Source organism: Aristolochia californica, unplaced genomic scaffold (assembly GCF_029961685.1).
Source record: "Aristolochia californica isolate CCGP_79_NKW_82.1479 unplaced genomic scaffold, dmAriCali1.0.hap1 SCAF_6, whole genome shotgun sequence".
Taxonomy (NCBI): Eukaryota; Viridiplantae; Streptophyta; class Magnoliopsida; order Piperales; family Aristolochiaceae; genus Aristolochia; species Aristolochia californica.
In genome coordinates this window covers 45,050,441-45,078,419 of record NW_027182257.1, presented here as the reverse complement: position 1 = coordinate 45,078,419, position 27,979 = coordinate 45,050,441, and the positions used below count along the sequence as shown (strand labels likewise).

At 38.2% G+C, this 27,979-nt stretch overlaps 4 protein-coding genes across 7 annotated transcripts; 2 read left to right on the top strand and 2 right to left on the bottom strand.

The window, feature by feature from the left end:
* Positions 1-308: 308 nt before the first annotated feature.
* On the bottom strand, positions 309-2,719 carry LOC137934443 (glycosyltransferase BC10-like). Of its 2 annotated transcripts, none has more exons than XM_068778774.1 (3): positions 2,474-2,719; positions 1,033-2,319; positions 309-741 (listed from the first exon to the last, which is right to left on the bottom strand). In XM_068778774.1, the coding sequence occupies exon 2, from the start codon at positions 2,148-2,150 to the stop codon at positions 1,056-1,058; it is 1,095 nt and encodes a 364-aa protein (XP_068634875.1). In that variant the 5' UTR covers positions 2,151-2,319; positions 2,474-2,719; the 3' UTR covers positions 309-741; positions 1,033-1,055. The 2 variants fall into 2 exon arrangements, with proteins under 2 accessions (XP_068634875.1, XP_068634877.1); XM_068778776.1 differs by having other exon boundaries at positions 1,033-2,195.
* A 2,651-nt stretch (positions 2,720-5,370) lies between these two features.
* On the bottom strand, positions 5,371-16,880 carry LOC137934292 (protein IQ-DOMAIN 5-like). Of its 3 annotated transcripts, none has more exons than XM_068778576.1 (7): positions 16,408-16,880; positions 12,257-12,385; positions 10,579-10,830; positions 9,859-10,086; positions 8,379-8,492; positions 6,386-6,866; positions 5,371-5,761 (listed from the first exon to the last, which is right to left on the bottom strand). In XM_068778576.1, exons 2-7 carry the CDS (start codon positions 12,338-12,340, stop codon positions 5,628-5,630), a joined length of 1,293 nt encoding a protein of 430 aa, XP_068634677.1. In that variant the 5' UTR covers positions 12,341-12,385; positions 16,408-16,880; the 3' UTR covers positions 5,371-5,627. The 3 variants fall into 3 exon arrangements, with proteins under 3 accessions (XP_068634677.1, XP_068634678.1, XP_068634676.1); XM_068778577.1 differs by having other exon boundaries at positions 16,518-16,880; XM_068778575.1 differs by having other exon boundaries at positions 16,638-16,880.
* A 3,128-nt stretch (positions 16,881-20,008) lies between these two features.
* LOC137933917 (dnaJ protein homolog) lies at positions 20,009-22,931 on the top strand. The gene is made up of 6 exons (XM_068778027.1): positions 20,009-20,356; positions 21,101-21,266; positions 21,463-21,604; positions 21,691-21,967; positions 22,106-22,304; positions 22,399-22,931. Exons 1-6 carry the CDS (start codon positions 20,207-20,209, stop codon positions 22,719-22,721), a joined length of 1,257 nt encoding a protein of 418 aa, XP_068634128.1. The 5' UTR covers positions 20,009-20,206; the 3' UTR covers positions 22,722-22,931.
* Positions 22,932-26,233: 3,302 nt separating this feature from the next.
* LOC137935544 (RING-H2 finger protein ATL70-like) lies at positions 26,234-26,740 on the top strand. Its single transcript, XM_068780197.1, has one exon. It carries the CDS (start codon positions 26,234-26,236, stop codon positions 26,738-26,740), a length of 507 nt encoding a protein of 168 aa, XP_068636298.1.
* The last annotated feature ends 1,239 nt before the right edge of the window (positions 26,741-27,979 follow it).

Genomic DNA, 27,979 nt, shown 5'->3' with positions numbered 1-27,979 from the left:
TATCTCTTATAGATCTAGGAATCGTTAGATAACCAAGTTTCAGCTGGGCAAGAGCTAAAAGTAATCAATTATTAGTAATCTTGGCACGAGATGAAGCTGGCAAGAGCAGATATGTTACCGGAGGTACATGAGATTGGCATCGTCCCATTGGGGCTGTACAAAAAGAGCAGCTGCGGAAAGGGGATTGACAACTGAGCAGAGGTGGTGAAAGCATGATTCTTGGAGAGCGCTTTCTCTTTTCCAAGCAACAGGATCCAATACCCCAGGTAAATCCGATGAGGGAGAAATGAGAATGAAACAAAAAGACGAGAAGAAAAAAGCAACACCCATCTTTTCTTTCTCGCTTTTGCGGTAGGATAAGAAAGGTACTCAGATCTCTCTTCTTTCTAATTCATTTACATGTATGTATGTATATGCACATTGCGAGTTGGAAGCCAGTTTTCTGGTACATAGCGAGCCAAGATTTCATAACAGTGCAGACGGAATGCCTGTCTGCACCTTTGTATCTCCCCATCTCTGAGTGGTTGCCACTCGCCCATATCGAGAGTCAGGTCGAGTTTAGTCCATAACCATCAGCTTCCTTTCCGTCTCCAATGGAGTTTGGTACACTAGTCTCATTCTCACCTCCAAACAATCGTATAAAGTTAAAAGACTCAGCCCAACACAAGTTGTAATTGTACATTTGTAATTGTAAGCTCGGAATTACTTCACAACCCAGGTGACATTTGTTCTGAAAAACTCCTGCAAATAAGAAGTGCCACAGAGGAAGGACAGACTAAGTTAGACATTTAGTAGGACAGTGAGTAGATTCACAGACATTCTCCAATATCCTATAAAACTTTGAATCATAAAAAATTTGCGATGATAGCAAGCGATGCAGAATCCAACTCAACGGCTAACGATGGAATCAATCAATTCATTCGCTTGAGAAATAGATTCAGTGACCATTTTACACCCGTTATTAGTTACAGATTCCTGCAACTGGGATATAAATCATTTCACGGGGGTGATGAATCAATCGATGGGTCTAACCTTGGTAGCATAAATCATCCGCATCAATCTCGGAAAAGCACCGTCTCCGTGATCTCCAACAGGGGCTTCAAACAAGCAGGCGCGAATTTCCGCGCGAAGAGAAACGAGTAGGTTGAATTGGATTTCCGGAGGCGGGTGATTAGCTCTGGCGACACCTCCGCCGGACCGTAGGTGTGAGGATGCCCGCCCGTGCTCCCCGTCCAGTTGACACGCGTGAGTGTGAAGTGGGTGCAGCCCATTGGATCCTCCATGGATAGTAGTGTGGGGAAGTAGTGCTCTTCCGGGTAGCAAGATTCTCTCTTCCGGCATGGCAGCCGGAACTTTTTCCACAGCCGCCGGTCTCTTATGACCAGCAGCGCGTGACTCCGAGTGAGGATGAAGAACTGCGATCCCACCCGGAAACGGGAGAAAGGCACCTCCGGCAGCATCACATTATCCCCACGCGCAGTGTACCGCTCCCACAGCCCCGGTTCGTCCGCAAGGATCTCAATGAAGCTGAGGTACCTCCGCCGGCGCTCTTCTCGCCGCCCCCCGCCTTCTCCCACAGCCCCCGTCCAAGACTCCGAAGAAGAAGCAGCTGCAGGAGGTAACAGATGCTGCGCAAAGAGGGAGTGATAGACGAAATGGAAGGAATGAAGCGGAATGCAATGCTGTGAAACGAGGGCAAAGAAGGCATTGGCCGGGTCGTCAAGCAGCGCGGCCGCGAGGAGGCGACGGGCCGCAGATATGAGTGTCGGAGAAGCCCGCTGGGTGCGTTTGGCGGCGATGAGACGGTTGCGGAAGACTCCAGTGAGAGGGGAGATAGGAACGGTGGGGTCGGCATGAACGTAGATGTTGAAGAGGCGTTCGTGGCCGTCGAAGAAGCGGTCCCAGAGAGGAGTGAAGGAAAGGTCGGAGTTGGTGAGGAAGAGGAAGGCGATCTTGGGGGTCGGGGAGGAGGGACGATAAGGGCGGTTAGAAGCGGAGATTGCAGCGCGGCGGAAGAGGGCGAGGTCGTCCAGCTCGTCCGGGATCGAGATCGGGAGATTGCGAGGGGGGAGTATGCGCGGAGCCAAGAGAAAAAGGAGTGGCAAAGAGAGGAGGAGCGTGTATGAGAGCACAAACGGGGTCGAGAACATAGTGAGCAGCCCCAATCACGGGGGATTTGGGATTTCACAACGAAGCTGCAAAGAAAAAGAGAAAGTTTTGATAACAACAAGAAAATCTTGGTTGTGAAGGAAGAAGATTCAAAATTTATCCGGGTTGTCTTGTCTTGCTACTAGCAGAATCAAAAGATAGACACTGTCTCTGCAAGAAACAAAGAAAAAGAGAACAAAGAAAAGAAAAAAGAAAAAAAGAGGGGCAAAGAAATCAGAACTTTTGCAGTTTGATGTACAAGCTGGAGTGGGTGGATGAACAAGACGATAAAAAACAAGATAAGCAAAAGAAGAAGAGAACATACCAATTATGAAGTCCCAAAGAGATGCCGATCAACAGAGCAGAAAAAAGAAAAAAGTGAAATGCAAGAGTGAAACGAGAGGGAAGAGGAGGTATGAGCGATTCAGCGCCTGAAGCAGAGAAAGGGGGAAAAGCGAAAATGGAAGTGACGAGGAAGCTTGAAACCAGAGAAGATAAACGGGGGAAGAAGGGCTAAGGAGAGTAGTGAAAGTGCGGCCTTTTGTATCAGACAGGGAGGAGGGAATAGGGATTGTCTGTCTAGCCTTCTTGTTCCCGATGTGTTAAATTAAAAATAAAATCCCTTTTTGTTCAATTTTAATTTATGATGGGAACTAATCACTAAAAAGAAACGAAAGAAAAGTGGGTCCCTTCTCAACTAATTTCTACTTCTGTTGAGTCCGCGGTTCACGCCGTTCAACCTTTGGAATCCCGTTTGGTCGGCTGTTACACTTAACCCCGTCAAGTTTGGGCACTTTCAAAAACGGAAAGGGAAAATATCAACATCATCATTACTACTATTTCTTTCATTTGCTTCTCTCTGTTTTACATTTCAATTATTTTAATTCATCACAAGGGAAAACCTCCATCACTGGTGCAATCTGCCTGTCAACAGATTGGCGGGTCCGTTTGTTTTTCCGCTGGGTGTCGATCTACACTGATCGTTGTGGCGATCAGCCAAGCAAACAGGGGTTTGCAGACAATGTGCCCTATGCACAATCCGTGACATCTTGAAAAACCAAAACACTAAAAACCCTCTCCCATTATTGAGCCAAAGGCCCAATGCACTCTTAATATCATTAGCAACATGAACGAAAGGTGCCGATTGCTTCAAGATACATCCTGTATATAATAACTAATGTCAAATACTTACTTGTTTGCCTTCCATAGAGAATAAATGAAATAGAATTAAGCTACATATCATAGACGAAGGCCCAATAGGAGGCAGGGTTGTGGCTTCGAACCGAGCCGGCGGCTTGAGTTTGGCTCGGTATTGGGTATCTCTCGAGCTCGAGCCGAGCTCGATATCCAAAATCAGCTCCTTTAAATTAACGTGCAACTTTTCAATAAAAAAAAAAAACTTACATATCCTATTCTCAGCCTGTTTTTCCTCTGGACAATGCAATTTTGTCAGCCCTAACCACCTCTAGTACTGTTTTTCCTCCGGATGATGCAACAATACGTAAAAATATAGTGTGCTAAAGTTAGCATTTGATCAAATTTTCATGTTTATATATTTTATTTTTATAATTAATCATATGCACAGTTAATTGGCTCACATAATTATTGTATTAATGTACAATAAACTGCAATCATTAAATAATATAATTATCTAATTAATTAATTGATATTAATTTATTTTAATTATACATTAAATTACTTATTCGTGTTGTAATCATGTTTGTTTTACCTAATTTGAGGTTTAAGTATTATATTTTAATTAAGTATACTATTATAAGTTACTTATTTTCTTGTTTTTTATATTTTTCTCATTTGGGGATACTAATACTAGAAACTGTTTTTCAGTGTACATGAATTTGTCCACACTTAATACCAAGTTTGAATTTGAATTTCATGTAGCCGAATGAAATAAATTTGAAGCAGGAGATGAGATGAACTTCAAATTTTAAGTTTGTTGACTAAACCACACCCCCCCCCCCCCCCCCCCTCCCCTTAATTCTCATATCCGCAGTAGTTTCAAAGTCTACATTTAGTAATAGACTCATATCGTTCTTCCTTGGCACCAAATAAAGTTCAAGCTTTGATTTGTGGCAGTGATTGGGTTCGGGCTCTTTACGGTGTAAAAAAAAAAATCAAAAGGTGAATTTTTTTCATTAATTATTTGTTATGATATTTTTTAGTATTTTTTAGTTTTATTTATTAAAATTATGTTTTATGATTACAGCCTGAGAAGAAGATTGTAGAGATAATGCTACCAGCTTCATGATTTTTCATATTTTTCTCATCATGGTAATTTTAATATTTTTAACGACATTAAGTAACTAGTAGCGGAAAAGTATTTTTTTATCTGACAATAACTATTTTTTTTTTTTTGTCATAGGTGGAGATTTTGCTCATGCAAAGATGTATATTATTTTCTAGCATGAAGAGAAACAACTATAGTTTATAAATTTATAATGGATTTATAGTTTTTATTTGGGTGATTGTAAATTGATAGTGATATTTCATTTAATTTTGTTGTGTTTGATTATTATATGGAGTTTATTCGTAATGTTATGCAGTGTATGGAGTATTTAGACTATTTTATGGAGTGTATAAATAATTTCATGGAGTGTTTATAGAATGTATAGACAATTTTATGGAGTGTTTATGGAGTGTTTGTGGAGTGTTTATGCAGGTATTATGCATATAGATTATGCCTAATTTTAAGTAGATGTCATGCCGAATTTTATATAGGTATTATATACATAGATTATGCTCAATTTTAAGTAGAGGTCATGCCCAATCTTATATATGTATTATATATATATAGGTTATGCCCAATTTTATGTAAAATGTATGCATAATTTTATATACAATTTATTTGATATATATTTTTTGAAAAATTTTAAATGTATATTGAAGTTAGACCTCGGTTCAAACTCGGTTAAAATTTTTGGGCTCAAGCTCGATAATAATTTTAGGCTCGAGACGAGGCTTGACTCGAAGCTCAGTTCAAACATAAGCAGGTTCTTAGGGTTCAGCTCGGTTCGATGCCACCCCTAGTTGTCACGTCTTCACGCTCAGAAAAGTGAGATTATTGGGATGTACGCAACGGTTGTACTAGAACTTCCAAGTTCCAACTCTGCTTTTAGGAGGATCAAAACATGAGTTCTGCATCAATCATAGAATCAACTACGTACCACACCGGAAATAAATGAAAAAAAAAAAAGGATCCGTAAAATCCTGCAGTAAATGATCTTATTAGCTGATCATGAGGCATCAAGTGCCTGTAAAATTGTACCGGGAATCAAAAGGTTTATCACATTCAAGTCCTCCCTTGTCAAGATGACCGGAGTGTACAAACACTTTAGACCAACAAAGAATTTCCAACAATCAATCTACAAATAAGATTATATACAAACACTGTGGCATCCACATCCCCCACACTGATTTTCTCTTCAAGTATGAAGACTTTACCATGTCTTCAGTTCAATATGCTATGAAACCATAGTTGTTGAGTTTGAATTCCCTCCTACTCCTGAGCCGGTCCTTTCCTTGAGATGCTTCTGTGCATGAGGTGCCTTTTTTGCTGCAGTTCCATTTAGAGTCTTGGAAGCTTGTACCTCGACACCTATTTAAGTATAACAGAAATACGTTTAAGGGGGATTAATATACTTTGAAAATAGTTTGCCTACTGAAAGTACTTTTTTGTGTTAGTGCACGCAATGAAAAGTGCAGCAGAAAGCATTTTTTTGTGTTAATATATAACAATGGAAAATGAAGTGGAGAGGGGGAGGGGGAGCAAGCAAGTGAAAGTGAATTCAGTAGTCGTGGGGAGTGAATTCACTTTTGCTCGTTTTTCATAAGAACAAGTAAAATAATTCATTTTCACCCTCAAACTTTCCCTGCCAAATAATGGGTTTTAAGTCACTTTCACTCGTGAAAACACATTGACCTTCAACTTTCTGTGCACAATAACAGGGACTCAATAAATAAGGAACAGAAAGAGCTCCCTTGGACATGTCACATGGATAATAAATAAACAATCATGATAGCAGAACAATGTACTATAAAAAAGACAAACTTGGTCTTTTGAAATGCTTTTGAATAACAAGGTCTAGCTAGAAGAAATGAGATGAACTTCAGTACTTTGCATATTGTAAAACCCAACGTACTAAAGTAAAAATAGTGGTACTCAAATTTTGCCAATCAAATCCTACAAAGAAAACTATCAATCAATGAAGTACAAACTTACTATTGCCAGGTAGTGATAAGCGCTTCTTTAATTTTGGGTCCAGTTTTGCTGGTCTCTCCCTGGGATTGCTGTATGAACGAGGACCCACAGAAGTGGGTCTTGAACTGGCTTCCCCAAGTGGCTGCTCAAGTGGTGTCCTAAATTTTGGTTTACCTGATACTATACCAGATGGGTTAAGGACTTTCACGGACCTGCTAGATGAGGAGCCACTACCTTCCGAATTGGATGGTACCACTTTAAGATTCAAGTTATTTGTATGTAGAGGCTTCTTTCCTGGAGGTTTGAGTTGTGTCTTTATTTCATTCTTTCCTTCAATTGACACATTCTCAGAAACCGTCACTCCATCTCTGAGGTTTATGTTAAGGAATCGGTTTTCCCAGGGACGGACAGCCATCCATCTCTCCAACCAGTTCCAGCCCCAGTTGCTTTTATCTGGCTCAAAGCCTTGAGGTGCAGCCTGCTGCCTTGATCCTGCTTGCCACTGCCCAAGAAAAGAATATGAGAAACAGTTGTAATGTGAAATGGGTTTTAGTCAGAAAAAATAAAGCAATGAATTTGAGAGTTTTTTTTTTTTTGTTAAGGAATAGTCCTACATGAATTAGTGAGTACAAAGACGTTGAGTTTATTAGTTGGGAAAGAGGTTGCCTAAGTTGGCTAATTATTTAGGTTGGACCTTGGACCTGACTTCACATGGTATCAAAGCGGGTAGTATATGTGGCCCTACACCTAAAAATTATCCACTTGTACAGCCAAAAAAAAGGGCCTACACCTAAATTATCCACTTGTAGAGCCACAAAATAGGGGTTACACCTAAATTATCCACTTGTAGAGCCACAAAAGAGGGCTTACACCTAAATTATCTACTTGTAGAGCCACAAAAGAGAACCTACACCTAAATTATCCACTTGTCGAGCCACAAAAGAGGGCCTACACGTGAGGGGGAGTGTTAAGGAATAGTCCCACAAGGATTAGTGAGTACAAAGATGTTGAATTTATTAGTTAGGAAAGAGGCTTCCTAAATTGGCTAATCATTTTGGGATGGGCCTTGGACCCAACTTCACATTTTTAATGTAGAGTTGAAAAGAATTAAAAGTGAAGTTCAGAAATAGGTTTAAGTAAGAGAGAGAGAGAGAGAGAGAGGGGACAAGAGAAGTGAAATGAGAACTGAGTTGCACGTAGAACACAGAATTACTTGTGATAATAGAATATTGCAAACCGTGATTAAAAAAAAAATCTAAACCAGAACAGATATAAGGGGCCAATGGTAACAGTCTTCACCAAGATGCCCCTTTGATTGGAGATTACTTTCTCTCTTCTTCCTTTTGTTGTTCCCAATACCTTTTCACCTATTTACACATTTCTGATGTGATAGCCACCCAATAAGAAGTTGCCATATCTAGCAAATAAAATTTTACTTGAAGGTACACGTTAATTAGCAATCCTCTAGAATGCATTTCATAAAAATTGAATATAACCAAGACAGAGATGGAATTCTCGTACCAAATTGCAATCTAAATCTTCTAAATTAGGTAGAACATCATTTGAATACCAGAGTGGTTATTAGGGGATAAATTCCAAAATTATACAAAAATATTATGTACTTTCTGTTAGAAATAGTTTATTTACTGTAATATATGTGAAACTCTATTATGTCCCATTTGTCTGCTTGAGGTAGAACTGTTTTCAAGATGTCACGTTGCTGAGGTTAGGTTATGGTTAAGAAATGACCCCCAAAGTTGAGGTTGGCTCTCAATAGGTTATTGATTGGCCTGAGTTAGGGCCAGAATAACAAATATTTCACTCTCAAATTGGGGTAGAGGTGAGACCCAACAATCAACCAGACCCAAGCAGCAGCAGTAGCACTAGCAGGGAAACACGAAAGCTTAAAACTAACATAGCAAATAATTGTAAATAGCCTCTGGATAAAGGTAGTAAACATTACCCAAAACATTACAAATGGATTTCAGAATAAGAGGTTTTCCCCAATATTAACCTGATGTGCAAGAGCATACGCCATAGCTCTCTCACGCTTTGCTGCTGCTGATTGTCTCTTCAACAACTTGGTTTGAATTTCTTCCACAGATCCCATGCTATCACACCAACCCTCCTGCATCACCGATCAAATCAAATGTAACAAACTTCTTATTAGGACATCCAGAATTCATTTTGAAGATGCTAAAAGAGATTAATGACCTCTTTGAAGATTGAAAGTAGAGTGTACAGATTGCACACAAAATATATGCATACCTTTCTTCATCTTTGGAAACATACACATTTTCAGATCATTTAGTGATTGAGGGTAATTCTTCAGTAGTGGTATCTAGGTTCCACTCAGGAAAATCCCTCCCTGGCGGCTTCCTAATATTTTTTATGAAATTGTGCATTAGAGTACGCAATTACAGATTTAGCCAATTCACACTACTCAGAGTGCTAATTCCTTGGCTGATTCGTTAGTGTGAGTAATGCTTGGAAAGTCAGTTTTCATCGTACGCAGTTGAAATGGGGAACTTTTTATCTTTATTGGATAAACATTTCATGCTATTTTCAGGTGAAGATGAGTTAATTTGAAAGATCAGCCCTTCCAGTTTGTTTTCAGTTCCTATCTCTCATGAAGCTTCGGTTATATGTTAGAAAATTCCAGCTCCTCCTAAGGTAAAGCACTTCCTCTGGTGTGTCTCCAAAGGAAATATATTAATTGCCAATCAACTTGTTAGATGGGTGCAGGCAATTGAAGATTTGCATTGTAAGTTGTGGCATTGAGAATGAATTAATCATATCTTTAGTTAGTGTCCTTTTGTTTTCTCAGTTCGGGTGGTTTGTCATTAATTTTTGGTTTTTCGCCGTTTGCCAATGGCCTTTTCAGAATTTATGTTTCAATTTTTAAAGCATCCCTTATCAACTCAAGGGCGAATTTTTGTGGCAACTTGCTTTTGCAGCAACTGTTTAGACTTTGTAGTCCGCAGCAATATATGGGACGTATTATTGAGTGTATTATTCATTACACACACTTTTGGGCAAGTTTTCAGGGGTTCATCATCTTTCAAGTCCTGTTTTAAGAATACATTGGAGAGACATTGCTACTTCCTCAAATTCTTGACCTTCAAGTGTTGTTCATTGGTCTCCCCTTCCTGAAGGGTGAAGGTTTTCTTTAGCACATTTTTAGATCCTTTGGTAACTGAGGGTGATTCTTCAATAGTGGTATCTTAGTTCCACAGTGGAAAATCTCCTCCGTGGCAACTTCTTAATGTTTTTTATGAAATTGTAGTTTACAGACTTAAGTGGGTTCATACTGCTCAGAGTGCTAATTCTGTGGATGATTTGTTAGCCCATCATGGAGTACATCTTCCAGCTCTTTTTGTTGACAATTCAGAAAAAAAGAGGAAAATCTTTCTTAAACAAAGAGCTAGTTATTTAGGGAAAGCATGGTCGTGTTGAGTTGAACATTAATTGTGACCACTGATTTATATATTTACCTCTATTTCTCGAACATGCACCTCATGTACAAGTTGTTGCTGAAGCTTTTGTTGCACAAGCTGATTCTCCAGAGCCATTCGAACTCGTCTTGCTCTAACACGAGCCTGAACTCTAACCAAAGCTTGCATACAACGAAGTGTTATTGCAGCCTGTTTTCTAACAGCATGACCCCTCACAAGAGCCTGAAGTCTGACCAATCCTTTCAAAGCTCGTAGGGCTCGCCTAGCCTGAGAAAGCCAGATAAAAGTTGAACGACTGATACCCAAACCGGAGCAATCAAAAGAACAATTCCTTTTGAATGACAGCACAAAAACTTTGAATTATTTAGCCAATGTAAATTGGCTTAAAGATCTGAATTTGCCAAAAATGCACTTCCAATCATCAGAAAAGGATAAACAGTGCCAAAAAAATGACACGATGGGTTTCTAATGTGAAACTTTAGTAACAGGGCAACCAAAGAAATGAGACCCACTTGTGCAATAATATTGAGACGTTCATATACCCATACAAATTGCTGTAAATAACAGTGATAGACAGTACAACATCAACTAAACTGCTAGATTTTCTAACAAAGAAACATGTATGAAGAAAGAGATACCATTATGAAACAAATTTAGCTGATTAAAATAGTGAAAAAAATCAGATGGAACAGTTGTTTGGATCTTTGTTGTATTGGAACTACGAACAAGATCCATAGTTGCAGAGACAGGGGTCAATACCAGAAATGCTCGAAAGGCAGTTTGGACGTATATGGCAGCCTTCTGCTCCTTAGCATGAAGTTCAATTTCAGAAGCTATCTGAACATTGACTGACGTAGAAGGAGAGGTTCCTGAATGGGAGCTTGATGTAATATCAACATCTCCAGCTGAGGGAGCATCATTTTGATGAACATTAACCTCAGCAACAGCACCATCAATCTCAACAGAATTTTTTCTACAATGTAAAAAATGATCACCAGTGGAAACTGCTTTCTGCAGTGTCAGAAAAGAAATTATTTGAGATGCTAAAAAATAAAAGCAATAAAAAATACAGATAATGAAATTTATTGTAATCGCAATTACGGAAAGCAAAATTAATTTTTCTCAATACATAATCAATGCAATAATTTACTGGTCAAATTCACATATAGTAGTTGGCCTAAGTAAAAAAATTAAAAAGAAAAACCTAATGTGAAAAGTGCAAGGAGGCATAATAGTCTCTCACTCAACACAAACACAATTCCATCCTCCCCTCCTAAAATATGCCTATTAAATCACGATCAAGTAATAAAACAAAACACTGTTCTCTTAGGTGGGAAAAAGAATATACTCCTACAATGAAAAAATAACATCATTACAAAATACCACATTGTTATACAAATACCAAGTATCACTATATTTACAATGCTTTCCCAGTTTGTGCACTATAGCATTTAACAGGGTATTTTCACATGAAGAGGCTTAATAAAATAAGATCAGATGAAACCTAAGTGACTGCTCAAATTTGCCTTCTCATTGTGCGTATTTTCATATTTTTTTCCTCTCTTCTCCTTCTACTACTCTAGATCTCAAGTTTCCTTAGTTTTCTTTATGTTGAAGCCTCAGAATCAATTTCAGCCCAAAGTTTCTATTTCTATTTTTTCTTCCCAGTTTAACCTGAGCTATTAAGTAACCACTTCAAAGAGCTCCTAGGCTGAGGCAATATAATCCATCCAGCGAATAATTGGCCTGATTCCATGTGAGGAATACCAGATTCACTTGGAATGATGAGGAAACATATAAGGTTAAATACGATCCTAGAATCTTTTCAAAAAATTATTATCTTATTAAGAAATTTTAATTAATTCTGTTAAAAATGTTTGAATTATTCTCTAATAGTATGAAAGCCTCTAGACTATGAGGTTAATACAATATTATTCAGCACTTTAGATATCAAAAAATTAAAAAATATAGTTATACTAGATTTTCACCATTCCTCTTCTTATATGCTTAGATATTCTGCTCTAAGAAATATGTACTCTAGTTCATTACAAGTGAAATGCCTACAAATCTGACACATCAAGAAAAGAAAGGAGACCAAGGTTCAGAAACTGGTAATTGAAGTGAAGAACTCGAGGTTTGGAAAAAACTCCTCATCATTCAACTACATGCAGAATGCAGTAAATAAGTGATTGATAAAATAATGGCAAAAAGTATCGGCAGTAAACAGATCAAAACTGATAAAAGTGATTCATTGTTTAAATAATGCAAAAGTATCAGCAGTACCAGATTTAAACCCAATTTAAAATTTAAATATTTTCAGTATAAGAGAGAAGGATACTGCTACTGTGAATAGCTTCAATGAAACATGTTCAGAGAACCACCAATATCTGATGCATTTCAAATGAAAAGAAACCTATCCAAGGTAGTCACAACTCACATTATCACCCTTTTCTGATGATTTTGACTTTTCTGACTTTCTTAATCCAATCAAAGTTTTAAACCACTTTCCAGATGCACCCATGATGGTTGTCACTTTAGCATCACTTTACCAACACTGTATCAACACCTGTCATAAATATGGTCCCAACAAATCAGCCATTTACAATCAATAATGACAAAAGAAGTTGATTATAATGTGAATAAATTATGATGACCACATGGAATTGCTACAATAAAAAAATAAAAAACATAGAGGATAGAGACAAAAAAGCAGCACATGTTTGGCAAGTCTAACAGTTTGAAAAAGTGAGGACAAAAGCTCTTGTTTGACAATAGCTGACACCAATGATATAAATTTCTTTGTATTCTAAATACTCAGTTTTCTAGTAAGAGAATAAATAAATAGGAAGGAAGATTGGCTCCCAAACATTTCAAGATTGTTGCAGTTAAGCTAGTTCCTCCCTAAATGACCAGTCACGATTAAGAGACCTCTTCGGATTATTGATCTTTCCAAGCCCAAACACCTGTGGACAATTCTCTGACAACATTTTTTTCTCACTCACAGGCAACTACCCTGAGATGTGAAGCACATCTAAAGCCATAGATGCTATGACTTTCACCCACCAACCTTCCCCCTCACCTCCAAACCTAATAATATAACCTAACCAGGGCAAAAACACAGAGAACATCACTCATGGGGCACACAAAAACACACACAAGACACTAAACAAAAATAGGTGGTTTCAATTCATTCCAATAACATCTTAATTTGAGTCTTATTCCTCTCAAAATGACTAGTGGAACTTCTTTTCAAATATTTGTATGACGTTGCTAGGCCCAAACCCATGGCAAGCTATTATCTCACAACAATTTCTCTCACTCACAGACAACTAGTTTGAGATATAAATATGTGTATGGTCACAAAATGGTCATGCCTTTCACCCACCAACAAAGACCAAAAGCAAGAATGAAGAAGGGGATGGGAACTCCCTATAACAAGATGTTTTCAAGAAAGGAAGACAGCCTAGAGTTTGCTAGTATCATAATGTGGTTCTACAAAATGATTATGCCTTCCAAAAGGCCTTCAAGGAAGGGCAAAAGGAAGATGTAATGAAGATGATAACAATGGCTGAATCACCATCAACTACACATTGTCTCAACAATGTAACTTTATAAATCTTTGGTGCATGCAAGAAAGCCTGCATTTCTGCTTCTACTGAAACTGTTTCTATTGTGAACTTAAATAGTAGCAAGCACAAATACAAAGTGAATCAATGGTTTCTCTTAAAACCAAAGTCCATCACCACCTCAATAAACTCATCAAATTATGCACAAGGATTTCGCTTCAAGCAAAAATGGCATTTTTCAACCACCACATTTTTTTGTCTCCTCTAACCAAGTGGCTACTCCACATATACTTCTCAACTTTTATTTTTATTTTATTTTTTTTAAATCTATACTTCTTGACATATATCACCACACAAAAAAGTGCTTTTTTAACAACTAACAACTACAGAGACCTTTTTTCTTCACTCCAATTGCTTAAATAACAAGCAGCAAGTACATCATCTCTCCAAAAAGTCTTAAAAACTTTAAAAAAAATGCACGTATGAGACAAATCCAATAAATGACAGTTTTTATGTTTGACCATTCCGTTTTGGTGTAGATGTAAACACAGGAAGTTTGATGTTCCATGACAAATACAAAAAGCATTGAATTCTTTATCATATATTGTAAGGCATTGTTAGATAAAAAATACAAATACTGGAACATAGTTGAACTTTTATTTCTAGAAAAAATGCTTTTAGTACATAAAAGGCATCTTTTCTCTCATTAAGTAAATCCAGGTACAGTACTTATCCCAACTAACTTACAACACAATCTGGACCCCAAACATTATACTGGAGAAGACCCAAGCAAGTATTACTTCCCACATTTGAACTATGTATTAAAACAGATCTAAGATGTTTTACCTAGTTTACAAGCCCTGCACTCAAAGACTGGCACATTTATTGGTACTAACTAAACTTCTCTTCTATGGTGAAGGATAACCAAGACGAAGATGTCATTGATGAGGAGCAATGCAGCATTTTAAAAAATGTCAGGAGCAATGCAGACTTTAATGTCTTTCGAACATGAGTAACAATTACGTCGAGATAGTACTACCCATTTTCTTCAAACCCTCCACCAATTGTCTTTTTGGCATAAAGGAATTAAAGAAAAATACATTGAAAGTTATTACACAATTTAGTGTTTCAGTTAACTTTTTTTTTAATATGCTTAGCTGGCTTTTTTAAATATGAAACAAACCAACTAAAATCATTTAGATCAATTTTCTTCCATTTAGATCAATTAACTAAAATCATAATTCAATTTAACAAATATGAAACAAACAATATCATGAAGGAAACTTTTAATCAAACGAAAAGTAAAAGTTTATTGTTAAATCAGTTTAGTAACAAGTAATATATAAAAGTGTTAAGTTTGGGCCCAGTTTCATCCCAAAATTACTAGGCAAAGTTCGAAGTCCTCTTCCCAACTAATAAGCATAGATCTTTTCAAGCCCCTATCAAGACTAGATTATTCTCCACAGAACAACTCTCACTCTCAAACAACTCGTTTGAGATGTAGAGCACATGTATGACATACATTGGGGATTTTTTTGCCCACCAACATCCCAAAACCGACAAGCAAGCTGAAGTCATGGAGAACTTACACACATGAGCTACAAAAAAAAAAAAAAAAAAACACAAAGGTAACATGGAAAACAAAGATTAGCATGGGTTGGCCCTGATACCATGTGAAAGTTGGATCTAGGTCCCCCCAAAATGACTAACCTAAGTTAGAAGACGTCTTTCCAACTAATAATAAAAGGGTCGTTGTTTTATGCTCAAACCATTGTAGGACTATCCTCTCACACCAACTCTTGCTCCCAGATAACTAGCCTAAAATGTGAAGCACAAGTACAAGTATAGATTGGTGGACCTTTTTAACCACAAACAAGAAAACAGTTGAGAGTAACATAGATAGAGAGAAATACACTGAAAGAAGCCAAGCAAAAATCATTGACGAATGATCCTTTTAAGGTTGTAACGAATGAAAATTACGAATGTAGCGGAGAGGTATATTACCTTCCTGATTCTATAGAGTTAAAGTTTAGTGTTTGTTTCTCTCATAGAAGTTGCTATGTTTAAAGAAAACTTGCAAGGGAAACTTTTTGACAATGTTATTTCACTAGTATTAGACAGAGATCCCAACAAAGACTTTGTACTTGTTTCTTCTTGGTACAGCTGATACTTCATCTCTCAAGAGAAATAGCACAAAACAAACAAAAAACAGTTCCCTATACATTGCATCCATTTTAACAAGTTTGTCTACTGAGACATTCAATCAGAAGGAAACAGGTTGCATCAAAAGACAATAACAGGGAAATGGGAAGGGAAATGGACCAAAAAATTAAAAATTAACTAACAAAACAAGTCTACCTCTAGCAGTTTAATTTATTGTTTTATCAAGTAATTGTCAAACTAAATCAGGCTTCTTGGGCATAAAAAATTGGGCCACTTTTTTTCTGGCTCTATAGCTAATGACAAACATATTCAAAAGAATAAGGCAGAGTGATTATGATTTCGAAAACAAAAGCACTCAATAATTCGACATGCTATGCTGTAGTTTCCTCGAAGGCAAGCACAAAACAGTAGATTTCAGATCACTTGACCAGCTCTATGAAGTAACAGATGTGATCCTTAAACGAGAAATTAATTCATGCACACCCAAAAATACATAGGAACGTGCCGTACTACCAAACCCGTTAAGCCTACAGAACGGCCCCAGACCATACGAGCACAGTGGACTACGTATCATCTAAAATTCAAGTACCGACACAAAACCGAAGAGGAAGCAATGCATAAATGACTCAACTCATATGCTTCTTGCCACAGAGCATTAATAATTTCTGCAGACAAGTGGAGTGGTGAAGTGGTACACCTTAAACAACGACAAACTGCAAATATACGTATCTTAATTACCACAAAAGCACACTACATTGTGGCGATGGTCCAACTCCGTAAGTGAGCGGATCAAAGCAGAAACACTGACAACCCAATTCAACAAACAAAACCACAATCTAAAAATAAGAGAGACCAAGACCTGAAAATGAATCATATCAAAAGAACTCCAAAATTGAAATTAAACTTGGATCTAATCAAATCCAAGTTTCGGATAACGCAATTAGAGAAGGGGAAACTCGAGAGACGAACACAACTCATTGGATGAGAAAGAGCAGTCCATTTGCGGGGAGAAATGCTAAATGGGAAATCAGCAGAGTAAGCCGACGACCAAGGGAGAAGCGAAAACATGGAACGAGTAAAATTTTGAACCTCTCTTGTCTGGCATCTCAAATTGGGGGTCTAAGGCCGGTTGAGAGAGAAATCCGCGTTTTGACTCACTCCAAGTTTGGCTTTCATCGTCATCTCGGTTTTCCAGGTATGGGAGAAAAAGTTCCAAAAAAGACCCAAGAGCTTTTTCTTTTATTCTGCCTTGGATTGTGCAGCCTTGAGTGTCTCTGTTATGTATTTCTCACGTAAAAGGAGAAGGATCCAATGTCCTAAACTGATAAGGGAGAGAGCGAAGCGGCGATTCTACTGGTACGCGTTCAGCACGTTCACCCAAAAACTGATTAAAAGAAACCTCATACCGGTCAGCGCTCTGTTTCATTAACGATTTGCTGGACACTAACGTGAGCCAGCGGCACACTTCCGAAACCGGGAAGGCAAACCTCATACCGGTCGGCACTCTAGTTCGTTAACGACTTGGTCGAGGCTATTGTGAGCCAGCGGCACACTTCCCAAACCGGGTAGAGCTGGGGCGTCGGCCCTCGGGCGATTCAGATATGTGCCTGACTCGACGCGAAATCCACCGGGGAGTGGGCTAGCGTATAAGCTCAGTCAAACGGACTATGGGCGTTACACAAATGTCTCCGCTGTCCAAGGAATTACTATTCAACTACGTAGGCAAAAACTATACCAACGCAGGTACGCAATGACTCCAACAGCCATCAACATTGGTGACTTGACCATGATAATAAATTCACATTTGTAATAGGTGCTGTCAAATACAGACTTATTTAAATATAATACTTCCAAATAAAATTATTTATATGTATTCTTTTAAAATATAATTTTTTTCACTATATAATGGGTATTTTCAACAACAACTTTTTAAATATTATAGTCTCAAATGTTACCATACGATATCATATTTTCTAATTTTCATTATTACCATCAAATTTGAATTGAATTATTTCTAATTTTATTTTTATTCTACGTTTACTTATTATCCTATGCTATTGATGTTATTTTTATTTTTATTTTATTAAATTTTACTATTGTAGATATTAAAATTTGGTCATCAAACTAGTCAACGTGATGATTTCCACCTAATGGTTGAAGTCAAATTTGTGCTTTGACCAACATTAGACATTTGGTCAAAGTTAAACATTTTGGGCAATGCCTGAGTATGAATCAAAGTCGGAGCGAGGGCTTAACCCTTTTGTCAACATAGTCAATTATAGTCAACCAATGTCAATACTTTGATTGATAATCAACAACAGGTAAAATATAAAGACCAATGTGGTACAAATTAAAAGACCATGATCATGAGCCAACTTGTAGTCAATTAGGAGTTAAAACATAGAAATTTGACCAACAATAAAAGTCTGCAGTGTCACAGATAACCCATGGTCGACTAAAGATTTTAACTTAAATTTAAGTTGTCGATTGATCAAGATGGTGCATTGCTAGAGGTGAATCAAACTCATAAGATTATCCATCAAGTATTTCAATCAAAGATTAAATGGTCCAAATCATCTTGATGTAAAGTGGGACATAAATCTTACCAAATAAATGACACAAGATACTATTAGAAGAGTTATGTTGCATAACATGAAGTTCTATGTTACTTGACTTGTTATTCTCATGTGACATGATCCAATCAGAAAAAGACTTTGCCTTACAAATCTTTACTTTAGAGACATGACGTAAGTATGAAATCTAAATTTGTTCATCCTAACATCAAGCAGGCCACACAAGGTAATTAAAATCAATGCCTCATCACTAACTTTAGAGTTTGTTATAACTTATAACACGACCTCATATTACTTGTAAATTATCTTTTATTGTTGCATTTAAATGTTGGACTCTTTGCATACAATTTATTATGTACATTTTCTAATGCCAAAAATGAGATAATGGTATAATTATAATAATACCAAAATAATTTTATAAATAAAATAACATTTATAAGAAGAAAAAAACTGGGTGCAATCCTTTCCAATTTTAAATTTGTTGGGAATAATTCCATATGCAAAAAACAAAACCATCAAATTTACATATACAACTCCACTTCAAGCCTAATAAGTTGAATTCAAACGATCACAAATCAACTTCTACATCTGAAGTTCAAGTTTGAGAATTCATGATTTTACAAGTCACATGAATTGACCGACCCTTAGTCCACGAGATTTGCTTGGTTTGGCTATACCTTTTTTTTGTTTTTGTTTCCAAAGAAATACAAGAAACCTATACATGCGAGATTTGGAAAGACGGTAGAAAGGGTCCAGCTAAGTAAAAATTTACTATAAATATATTTAAATTATGTTTTGTCTTAAAAAACAAAAAATTCATCTAAATTTCGAATTATTTAAAAATAGAAAAACATATACAACTCGCAAAAAGTTTTGATTTATTTTTAACATGGTCATACAAATCTATTTTTTATTTTATTTTAAATCATAGAAATAATATGAAAATTCTGTTAAAAATCACATCAATCTCGAGAGGCCAGTTAGGTTGATAGCTTGTCGAAGCAACTAGAAGTAAGAATCAAAACTGATCTACTATGACTTTTGGTGGGCATAACTCGGGTTGAGTCGGGACAAGTTTTTAAAAACCCGTAGTTAACTATGAATCCCGAACCCTTTCTTTAAAAAACCCAATAAAATTTGTCCCGATAAACCTCGACCTCAACCCGATTTCCTCCCCACGCTGTCAACATCAGTCACTTATTCCTACCTCAGTCCATGACCCAAATTACTAGTCATTTAGTATTGTAAGTTTTTTAAAATGTAAATAGAAGTATTATATTATATAAATGAAATCTAATAATTAAATGTTTTATTTGTTTAAATATTTATAATTATAAAATATATTGAATTAGGGTGGGGTTGAGCTGCATTTAACTGAAGTTCAGTAAAACCAATCTCCTCCCTGGCCGGTTTTTTTTTTTTAATATCGACCCGTAGGGTAAAATTTAAAACCCTTGTTTTAGAGTTTTCGAGTCGGCCAAATCGCAATTACTCCAAAATCCGACCCCGTGCCCATGTGACTTTCGGACTCCCGCGAGCCACCATAATGGTCGCCCAAATTTGACGAAAAGTTATTGTCTCCTTGATTCCACTAGAGCCTGAAACCACTTTTCCAGGCCACGCATTTTTCCTCTCTTAGCAGTCGAACCATCTAGAACAACATCCACGTCTGTCCGATTAGCAATCGACGGCCGTACTCGCTTTCGAATCCGGAACGAGGCACGGGCATTCCAGACTCTTCGTCTCGGTCCGCTCCCATCGACGGTCCGCAACGCGTCGTTGTCGCCTCTAACAAATCTTGACCGTCAATCTCATCTACGATTTCACGAGTCCTCTATATAAATAAATTCTGACCAGCCTGCATCTTGGCTTTTTTATTGAAGGCGACGACAGTGGTCGGTGTTCTCCCTCCCTTACTTTCCCATACTTGGTGTTGATTTGTTTCGTTGCGATCGATCTGAGCGCTTCCGAGAGGAGTATAAAGAGGGAATTCGTTCGCTGTGTAGAGGTCGACTGAGATTTTAGGGTTAGATCTACCCTTCCCCTCTCCGTACAGCATCATCCGATTGAAATCGCTCGGACAAGATGTTCGGCCGCCCGCCTAAGAAGAGTGATAGCACCAGGTACTATGAGATTCTGGGGGTTTCTAAGAATGCCTCGCAGGATGATTTGAAGAAGGCGTACAGGAAGGCGGCCATTAAGAATCATCCTGATAAGGGAGGGGATCCTGAGAAGGTAACAATACCTTGAGACCCTTCTGGTTTTCCTGGCTCTTGCTTAATTTGCTTTATTTGTGGTTTTCGTATCTGGTCGATTATCTCTATAGATCTCGTGGTTTTATATGTATGTCAAGCTTTATGGAGGCTCTGGCCATTGAATTGTGTTTGGTTTTCGAGTCTGGGAGCGTTTTGTTCTATTTGTGAACTTGTGTTTCTGGATTTCTTCTCTCCTGTGTTCTGAGAGCTCTTGTTTGCAGTCGATACGTTGTTAAATACTTGTCTGATATCTTTTTTTGCAGGGAAATTATCGTGTTTTTCTTTGGACGGTGTTTACGAATGCGTAGAATGTAATTTAATACTATAGTACTCGTGAGTTTGTTAGTTTAATTGTCATATATATATATATACATACAAACACAGACTATCCGTTGTTTGTAGAATTATTTTTCCTATTTGTACCTGTCCTCTTTTGATGAACGAACGGAATTTCTTACCATTACACGCAAAAGTAGAAAATCAGATGAGAAATAAGAAAAATAAAGAATAGAGGTCTCTTGTGGGGAAAGGTGGAATTTTTTATATTGTCTGTCTTGCGAGTCTTCTGTTTAATTTACAATTGACTTGTTATGAATCTTCCTGTCAATTGTTTCTTTCTTACACAATTTAAATTTCTTACGACCGCTTCCGTTTCCTCTCAATACCGTAATTGTCTCGTCATCTCAGTGTTAGTGACTTAATTTGTCCCTTCTTGGATTTGCAGTTCAAAGAACTGGCCCAGGCGTATGAGGTACTGAGTGATCCTGAGAAACGTGAAATATACGATCAGTATGGAGAGGATGCTCTCAAGGAAGGCATGGGTGGAGGTGGTGGTGGTCACGACCCATTTGACATATTCCAATCCTTCTTCGGGGGCAACCCATTTGGAGGTAACTGGCAATTCTTTTGCAGTCTATGTGTCAGCTGAGGAGCCTGTTTTATTTCTTTCTTTGTCTTACCATTTATTTATTTCCTTTAAAGATTTAATATCTAGCTAGTTTTTTAGTTTTTGGTTTCCTCAAGTCGGTGTTGTGTCTTTTTCTTGATTACTGGGTCATTAACGTGTATGTTGATAAAATGTACCAGGAGGTGGAAGCAGCAGGGGCAGAAGGCAGAGGAGAGGAGAGGATGTGATGCATCCTCTGAAGGTGTCTCTTGAAGAGCTATACAACGGGACATCCAAGAAACTTTCACTTTCTCGCAATGTGATCTGTTCCAAGTGCAAAGGGTAAGCTGGCCTGGACTGGAAATGGTTAGACATTTCGTTTCCAAGTACATATGACTTCATATAAATTGTTGTTACATGTGCGACAGGAAGGGATCAAAATCAGGTGCATCAATGAAATGTGCCGGCTGTCAAGGGTCTGGAATGAAAGTGTCTATCCGGCATTTGGGCCCTTCAATGATACAGCAGATGCAACATCCTTGCAATGAGTGCAAGGGAACAGGGGAGACTATTAATGACAAGGATCGCTGTCCGCAATGTAAAGGTGAGAAGGTTGTTCAGGAGAAGAAAGTACTTGAAGTTCACGTGGAGAAGGGTATGCAAAACGGTCAGAAAATCACCTTCCCTGGAGAAGCTGATGAAGCGGTAAATTGATCTTTCCTTGTTTTTGGTTAAATGCTTTTTTCTGTCAGTATGCTCCCATCTCTTTAAATCATTGTGAATCCTGTCTATGTTTGGGTGCTCATGTCGTTGCTTTTGCTGTGTGTGCCTTGGAACTTGCAGCCCGACACCGTTACAGGTGACATAGTCTTTATCTTACAACAGAAAGAACACCCCAAGTTCAAGAGAAAGGGTGACGACCTGTTTGTAGAGCATACCCTTTCCCTCACGGAGGCGCTATGCGGCTTCAAGTTTGTTTTGACTCATTTGGACAATAGACAATTGTTAATCAAATCCCAACCTGGTGAAGTTATTAAACCTGGTAAGTAAAATAGTCTTGTGAACAACGTTGTCCCATTATTTAGCAAGTTAGTTGTCGTTCATCGTTTCGTGATAGTAATTGTTGCGTGATGCAGATCAATTCAAGGCCATCAATGACGAAGGAATGCCAATGTACCAGCGACCCTTCATGAAAGGGAAGCTTTACATCCACTTTACGGTGGAGTTTCCAGATACGTTGTCGCCAGAACAGTGCAAGGCTCTGGAGAGCGTTTTGCCTCCGAGGACTGCGACCCAGCTTACGGACATGGAGCTAGATGAGTGCGAGGAGACTACTCTACATGATGTGAATATAGAAGAGGAGATGCGCAGGAAACAGGCACATGCTCAAGAGGCCTACGATGAAGATGATGATCCCCATGGTGGAGGTGCACAGAGGGTGCAATGTGCCCAGCAGTAGAAGCAGAGATGTGAAGGAGGACACATAGCAATCTGAATTACGACTGGTCGATAGAGGGACCTATCGTAATGTAGGGTTAGAGACCTATAGACCAGTGTGCAGGGCCGCCTCTTGTATGCATGCTTAGAATTCTGATGTTTTCAAAGACCATATTGAGTCATTTTTTGTTGAACACTGAAAGAAAAGAAAGACAAGATTTCTTCAGTTTAATTTATTTGGTGTTTGGTAATGTCTTCAGTTTAATTTATTTGGTGTTTGTTAATATTGCTATGTCACCCTTATGACTATTAATTGTTTGTGCAACTTTTGAAATCTTCTCCTGTGGAACTGAAATAATTTAGTACAAAAAAAAACTGGAATAAATTTAGTCGTGAAACGCATTGTAGGAAATGTTTTATGAAATTATATCAAACCATATATCTGCTCTCCTTGGTAATCTCTTAACTACGTAACTCCCCTAATTCCCTTTAGTTAAAGAGGAAAGTGACTTAAAACCTGTTAGTATGCGGCACGAGCGTAAGTTAAATTCTTCCCATTAGCTATTGAATTCGTTTTTATTCCTTTAGCTCGCTTCTCTTCTCTCTGTGCTCCTTTGACCTTCTATCCTTGCGATACACGTTTCTCTGCTCGTCTTCTCTCCTTTTTCTATTGCGTATATTAACATAAAAAAAGTACTTTTGTTAGGTAAAGTAGATGACACTGTAATTCGCTTTTATGTTCACCAGGTAATCTACTTTTTATTCCCTTGCTCGCTTCTCTTCGCTCTCCTCCTCTGACCTTCTCTCCTTGCGATACACGTCTCTCTGTTCGTCTTCTCTCCTTTTTCTATTACGTATATTAAGATAAAAAATGCTTTTGGTAGATGACACTGTAATTCACTTTTATGTTCATTTTTACCAGGTAATCTACTTTTAAAGTGCACTAAACTCTCATTAGTTTATGCAAAGGCTCCTTCGTGGGCCTCTTTACTACAGAATAAATTTAATCAAACACTATAATTTTGATGTTTCAGAGGGTAAGTACAACTTCTCAAACTTTTAGGGTCAAGTGCAATTAGTTTCATTTTCTTCTTTCTTAATTTTTTTAATCTTTTTTGTTTCTGTTTGAACAATTTTAACTTCATATTCACCAAAGAAAGCATAATAGTTTCGTCAATCTGGAATAGGCTGAAACAGAAGAAGCAACACAAATGGAAACATGTTTGAGTGTGAATCTTGAAGGCCTTTGGTCAATGGACTACTTTCTTTATGCTCCTGAAAACTTTAGGAAAGCATGGAATTGGAGCATCAGGAGCTGGACCTACTTTAGAATCCTCCTTAGCTCAGTGGCATATTCACTATTCAAGCTAGACTTCCTTGGTAATGTCTGAAATTCCTTTTCTTGGTTAAAATATCTTATCACCTGGTTTTCTACAAAAAGAACAAATCATATTAAAGTTGATCGCCACGATGCCACTATGAATGGCAAAATTGTAAACAGTTTTGTAAATAAACTTTAAACTTGGTGACATATTCACTAAGACACCTGAGAAGAAAGAATTTGCGTGATAGCGAGTGTTGGTTATTTATTCTCTCGTATAATTTTAGAAGTTGATTTCTAGGCATTGTTAGGAAGTTTTTATTAATTCATTTGCATAACGTTGTTCCTATGAATGCTGGTTTATCTGTAAGAGCTGGTATCTCATGGCAAAAGTACATGGGTCAAGAACAAACCTTTAAGAGTGGTAGAAAGGCGAGTAACTTCTATATGGATGTCTTCATAATAGTAAGCATTGCCATAAGAAAGTGCCTATGGTTTTAGCTTCTGGCGTTATTTTTAGTAAGCTGAATGGTAACATTCCTTCCAACGTGGTTGTTAAGTTGGTAAGCACCAGGCGTTGGATATGCTTGAGGGCTGCAGTTGGCTTGCGTTAGGGAAATTCCTTTGGCATACATACTGGGAGAGTGTCAGGATGTGCATGAGACAAAGGAGACTTTGGTGTGGACTGATTTAAATTATTGTCTACAGAGTTAAAAAGTAGTTCTGACAGTTTTTATGTGATCTGATCCCTAACTAGTGATAAACAAGCATTTAAGTTTGAGTCTTGCTCATCTGGTACGGAACCCGCTAATAGCAAACTCAGTGATATTTCAGAGTGACAATATTGCATGGAAGAGATGAGAGATAGTAGGAAATAGGAGTGGGATATTACTTTCCTTCCCTTTGCTAATAATCCTGAGGGTATTTCACGAGTAAGATACCAGTTTATCCGAGAAACATATTGGGTTTGTGGGATTGGTGACTGTTATTGGAGCAAAATATGTAACTTCAGATTATAGTTCTTCATAGAACTAGTGCATTTTGGAGTCAACCTATGAACAAGTTCTTTGGGATCTACCAGGCATGTTCTATTCCTGATTTACAGAAGCTGCCCAACTTATGAGGTAAAATATATTGCTTCATGTCAGTGACAAGTTGACAACAGTTTTTGTCCTCTTCTCCATCTTCTGGTTTTTAACCGAGGATTTTATTACTCTTTTTCTGTTTTTTTTTTTTCGTTTGTTCAAGTCAGTAGAATTCACTTTGATTCACTGACCATGATTTATTGATTTTAAACGGCGATTTTGGGAAGGAAAAATTCATAGTTGCTTCACTGCGTGGAAAGCAATTTCATCTTTAATTGCCAAGTTGGAAATGTACACTTGTCAACAACATATCTGATTACAGAGAGACCATCTATAGCAATAGACGTGCAGAACATGTCAACGCGTCCCTTCCAGAAGAAAAAGAGAGGAGTGCACCGAGCACTCCAGTTGCCATGCTTGTTCATGTTCTTCAAATCAAGTGTATGTGAAGATTTCCATTTTTAATGAAGAAAAAGTATAATATATTCCTTCCGGAGTGAGAGAGCAAAAGATGCAGCGACGAAGTCAGAAGCCTGGGTTTTGCGAAAACCCATTCATGAGGTTGGTCCTTAGAAAGGGTCCCATTCACGGAGCCACACACTAAATGTTTTTTAGCAGAATTTCCGGGTTCAATGGATCCCACTTCCCTAAACGTATGTCATGTGTATACTGATTATATAATTCACGAGGCAATATTAAATGACAAATAACATCCAGTGAAGTTTTCAAACAGGGAAAGGAGAGTCTGAGAGAGACGTGGAGTATTAATTAATGTTATTTTTGTCATCAAGTTATTAAGGTCAACGATTTTCTGTATACATGTATGTATATCTCTGGATCAATGCTGGTTTTGTTCAAACGGGAAACTGCACTGGATGCTTCTTCCTCAAGAGGCTGTGTTCACCTCGCTTGCTTCTTGTCAAATCTCCACCAATCCTCCACCCTTGACATTCCAAAACCTTTGACCATCTACCTCCCTTAAAAAAACTTTCTCCACCTTCACATTCCTCAAGACATATGGCCGACCAGTTCTTCCTTGTCCAGCCCCCTCCACCACCACCTCCCCCACCACCGCTACTACCCCTGTACTTGAATCAACCCCCTGCTTCAGAGGTTGCAGCAGCAGCGATGAACACAACTTCTGTTGGATCTTCTGGGATGTTTGGTTCGGACAAGATGAACGGCTTTGGCTATGGCATCGGTGTCTCTGTGGGTATCCTTGTCCTCATCACTACCATTACCCTCGCCTCTTACTACTGTATCAGGCCTCATCACTCTCCCCCGTCTCACCACCCTCCAGATGTCCATGTCCCTCCAAGTCAGCAACCAATGCCTGATTTAGAAGCTGGCCTTGATGAAGCAACCCTTCTGAGCTACCCCAAGCTTCTCTACTCTAAAATCAAGCTGCAGAAAAAGGACACTACTGCTTCCTGCTGCTCCATTTGCCTTGCTGATTATAAGGACAGTGATATGCTACGGTTGCTGCCAGATTGTGGGCACTTGTTTCATCTCAAGTGTGTGGATGCTTGGTTGCGGTTGCACCCTACATGCCCCATATGCCGCACCTCACCCATGCCCAGTCCTCTACCCACCCCTCTGGCTGAGGTGGTCCCTTTGGCATCAGCCCGTGTGTGAGGCAGATAGAAAGAGACATGCTGAACAGGATACAGGATTCTTGAATTTGTTCTCACTTCTCTACACTGTAAAATCTCCACTCATTGACAGCAAGTAGCCTTATTATGAAAATTCGTTTACTTCTGTTTTTTTTTTCTTTCTTCTAAAACCAAAAAAGGTTTGTATCTTATATGACAAGAAATCACACTGAGCATTGAATCAGATTCTCGCATGTAATGATGATGACACATATATATTCATGACATCTAAGGAAGTGTGCTCAAGTACTGGATGCATAGAAACCAAAACATCTCGATATAATTTGCAGGAAACTATGGAATTAGAGTCCCAAAATTGCTTAGGCCTCCAAAGACATACAATACAATGAGAACCGAAGCAGCAGTGAGACCTACAACGTGTGGTTATTATGCATGTACTAATAATATTGTCTTACTTGATAGTAAAGAATGGATCAATTCTGCTCAGGTAAAAAAATGCAGAAGAAAGAGCAGGAAAGAGAGCAGAAGCAAGATCCTCAACTGCCAAACAGCTTACATAATAATCTACTACTGCTTGTTTGGAACCTCTCAGTAAAACCTTTGCCTGGTCTGGAGCAAGATTAAGAGGGGCAAGTTTTTCCCTCGTTTCCTGATGGCTCCCGGTAGACTGCAGATCCAGCAAAGTTGCTATTACACGAACCTCAGTTTGCGAGTATCAAGGTGTTTGGCAGTCTGAACTCCAGTTGTGAGTTCACAGAAAAATAACCTCTGGAGAGAGGTTCTATGAAAAGCACTCCCATAGAAGCAGGGCCAAACACTACATAAGGAACTCTGCAGTGGTTACATCCATATAGGTTCAGCGTCAAATAATCTTAGTGGCTCAGTATGTATCTCCACACCGTAGTTCCCTGAAATCTGTGTTGAGGCTGATTTTTCTAGGACCTTCCTTCCACTAGCAATCTAGACTAAGATGTCTGCCAGAAAGTGAAAGGACTAACATTATTGCTGTGAGGAAACAGGAAAAAGGAAGTTTTTATCGTGTATGAGTTAGACCCTCAAGTCTTAGATTTTAGTCATACGCCCAAAGCTCAAACTCTGGCATGGAAGCAGAGGGACAGGGCTCCATTACAACAGAGAAGATAGATAAATTCTTAACGGTCATTGAATTTTCAAGTTATTTATTCATTTGGTAAGGTTAATTGAGATGATGAAAAAAAAATTATGACCGACTTGGTAACAGCTCAAAGAATGATGTGTAAAA

Excerpts from the sequence above, each read along its gene's own strand:
- LOC137934443 (XM_068778774.1), bottom strand. The coding sequence starts at position 2,150 with ATGTTCTCGACCCCGTTTGTGCTCTCATACACGCTCCTCCTCTCTTTG.
- LOC137934292 (XM_068778576.1), bottom strand. The coding sequence starts at position 12,340 with ATGGGTGCATCTGGAAAGTGGTTTAAAACTTTGATTGGATTAAGAAAG. Across the intron at positions 8,493-9,858 it reads TGCATGTTCGAGAAATAGAG|GAGGGTTGGTGTGATAGCAT; the intron begins GTAAATATATAA and ends TCGGTGATGCAG. Across the intron at positions 6,867-8,378 it reads CGTATGCTCTTGCACATCAG|TGGCAAGCAGGATCAAGGCA; the intron begins GTTAATATTGGG and ends TTTCTTGGGCAG.
- LOC137933917 (XM_068778027.1), top strand. The coding sequence starts at position 20,207 with ATGTTCGGCCGCCCGCCTAAGAAGAGTGATAGCACCAGGTACTATGAG. Across the intron at positions 20,357-21,100 it reads AGGGAGGGGATCCTGAGAAG|TTCAAAGAACTGGCCCAGGC; the intron begins GTAACAATACCT and ends TTGGATTTGCAG. Across the intron at positions 22,305-22,398 it reads TGGTGAAGTTATTAAACCTG|ATCAATTCAAGGCCATCAAT; the intron begins GTAAGTAAAATA and ends TGCGTGATGCAG.
- LOC137935544 (XM_068780197.1), top strand. The coding sequence starts at position 26,234 with ATGAACACAACTTCTGTTGGATCTTCTGGGATGTTTGGTTCGGACAAG.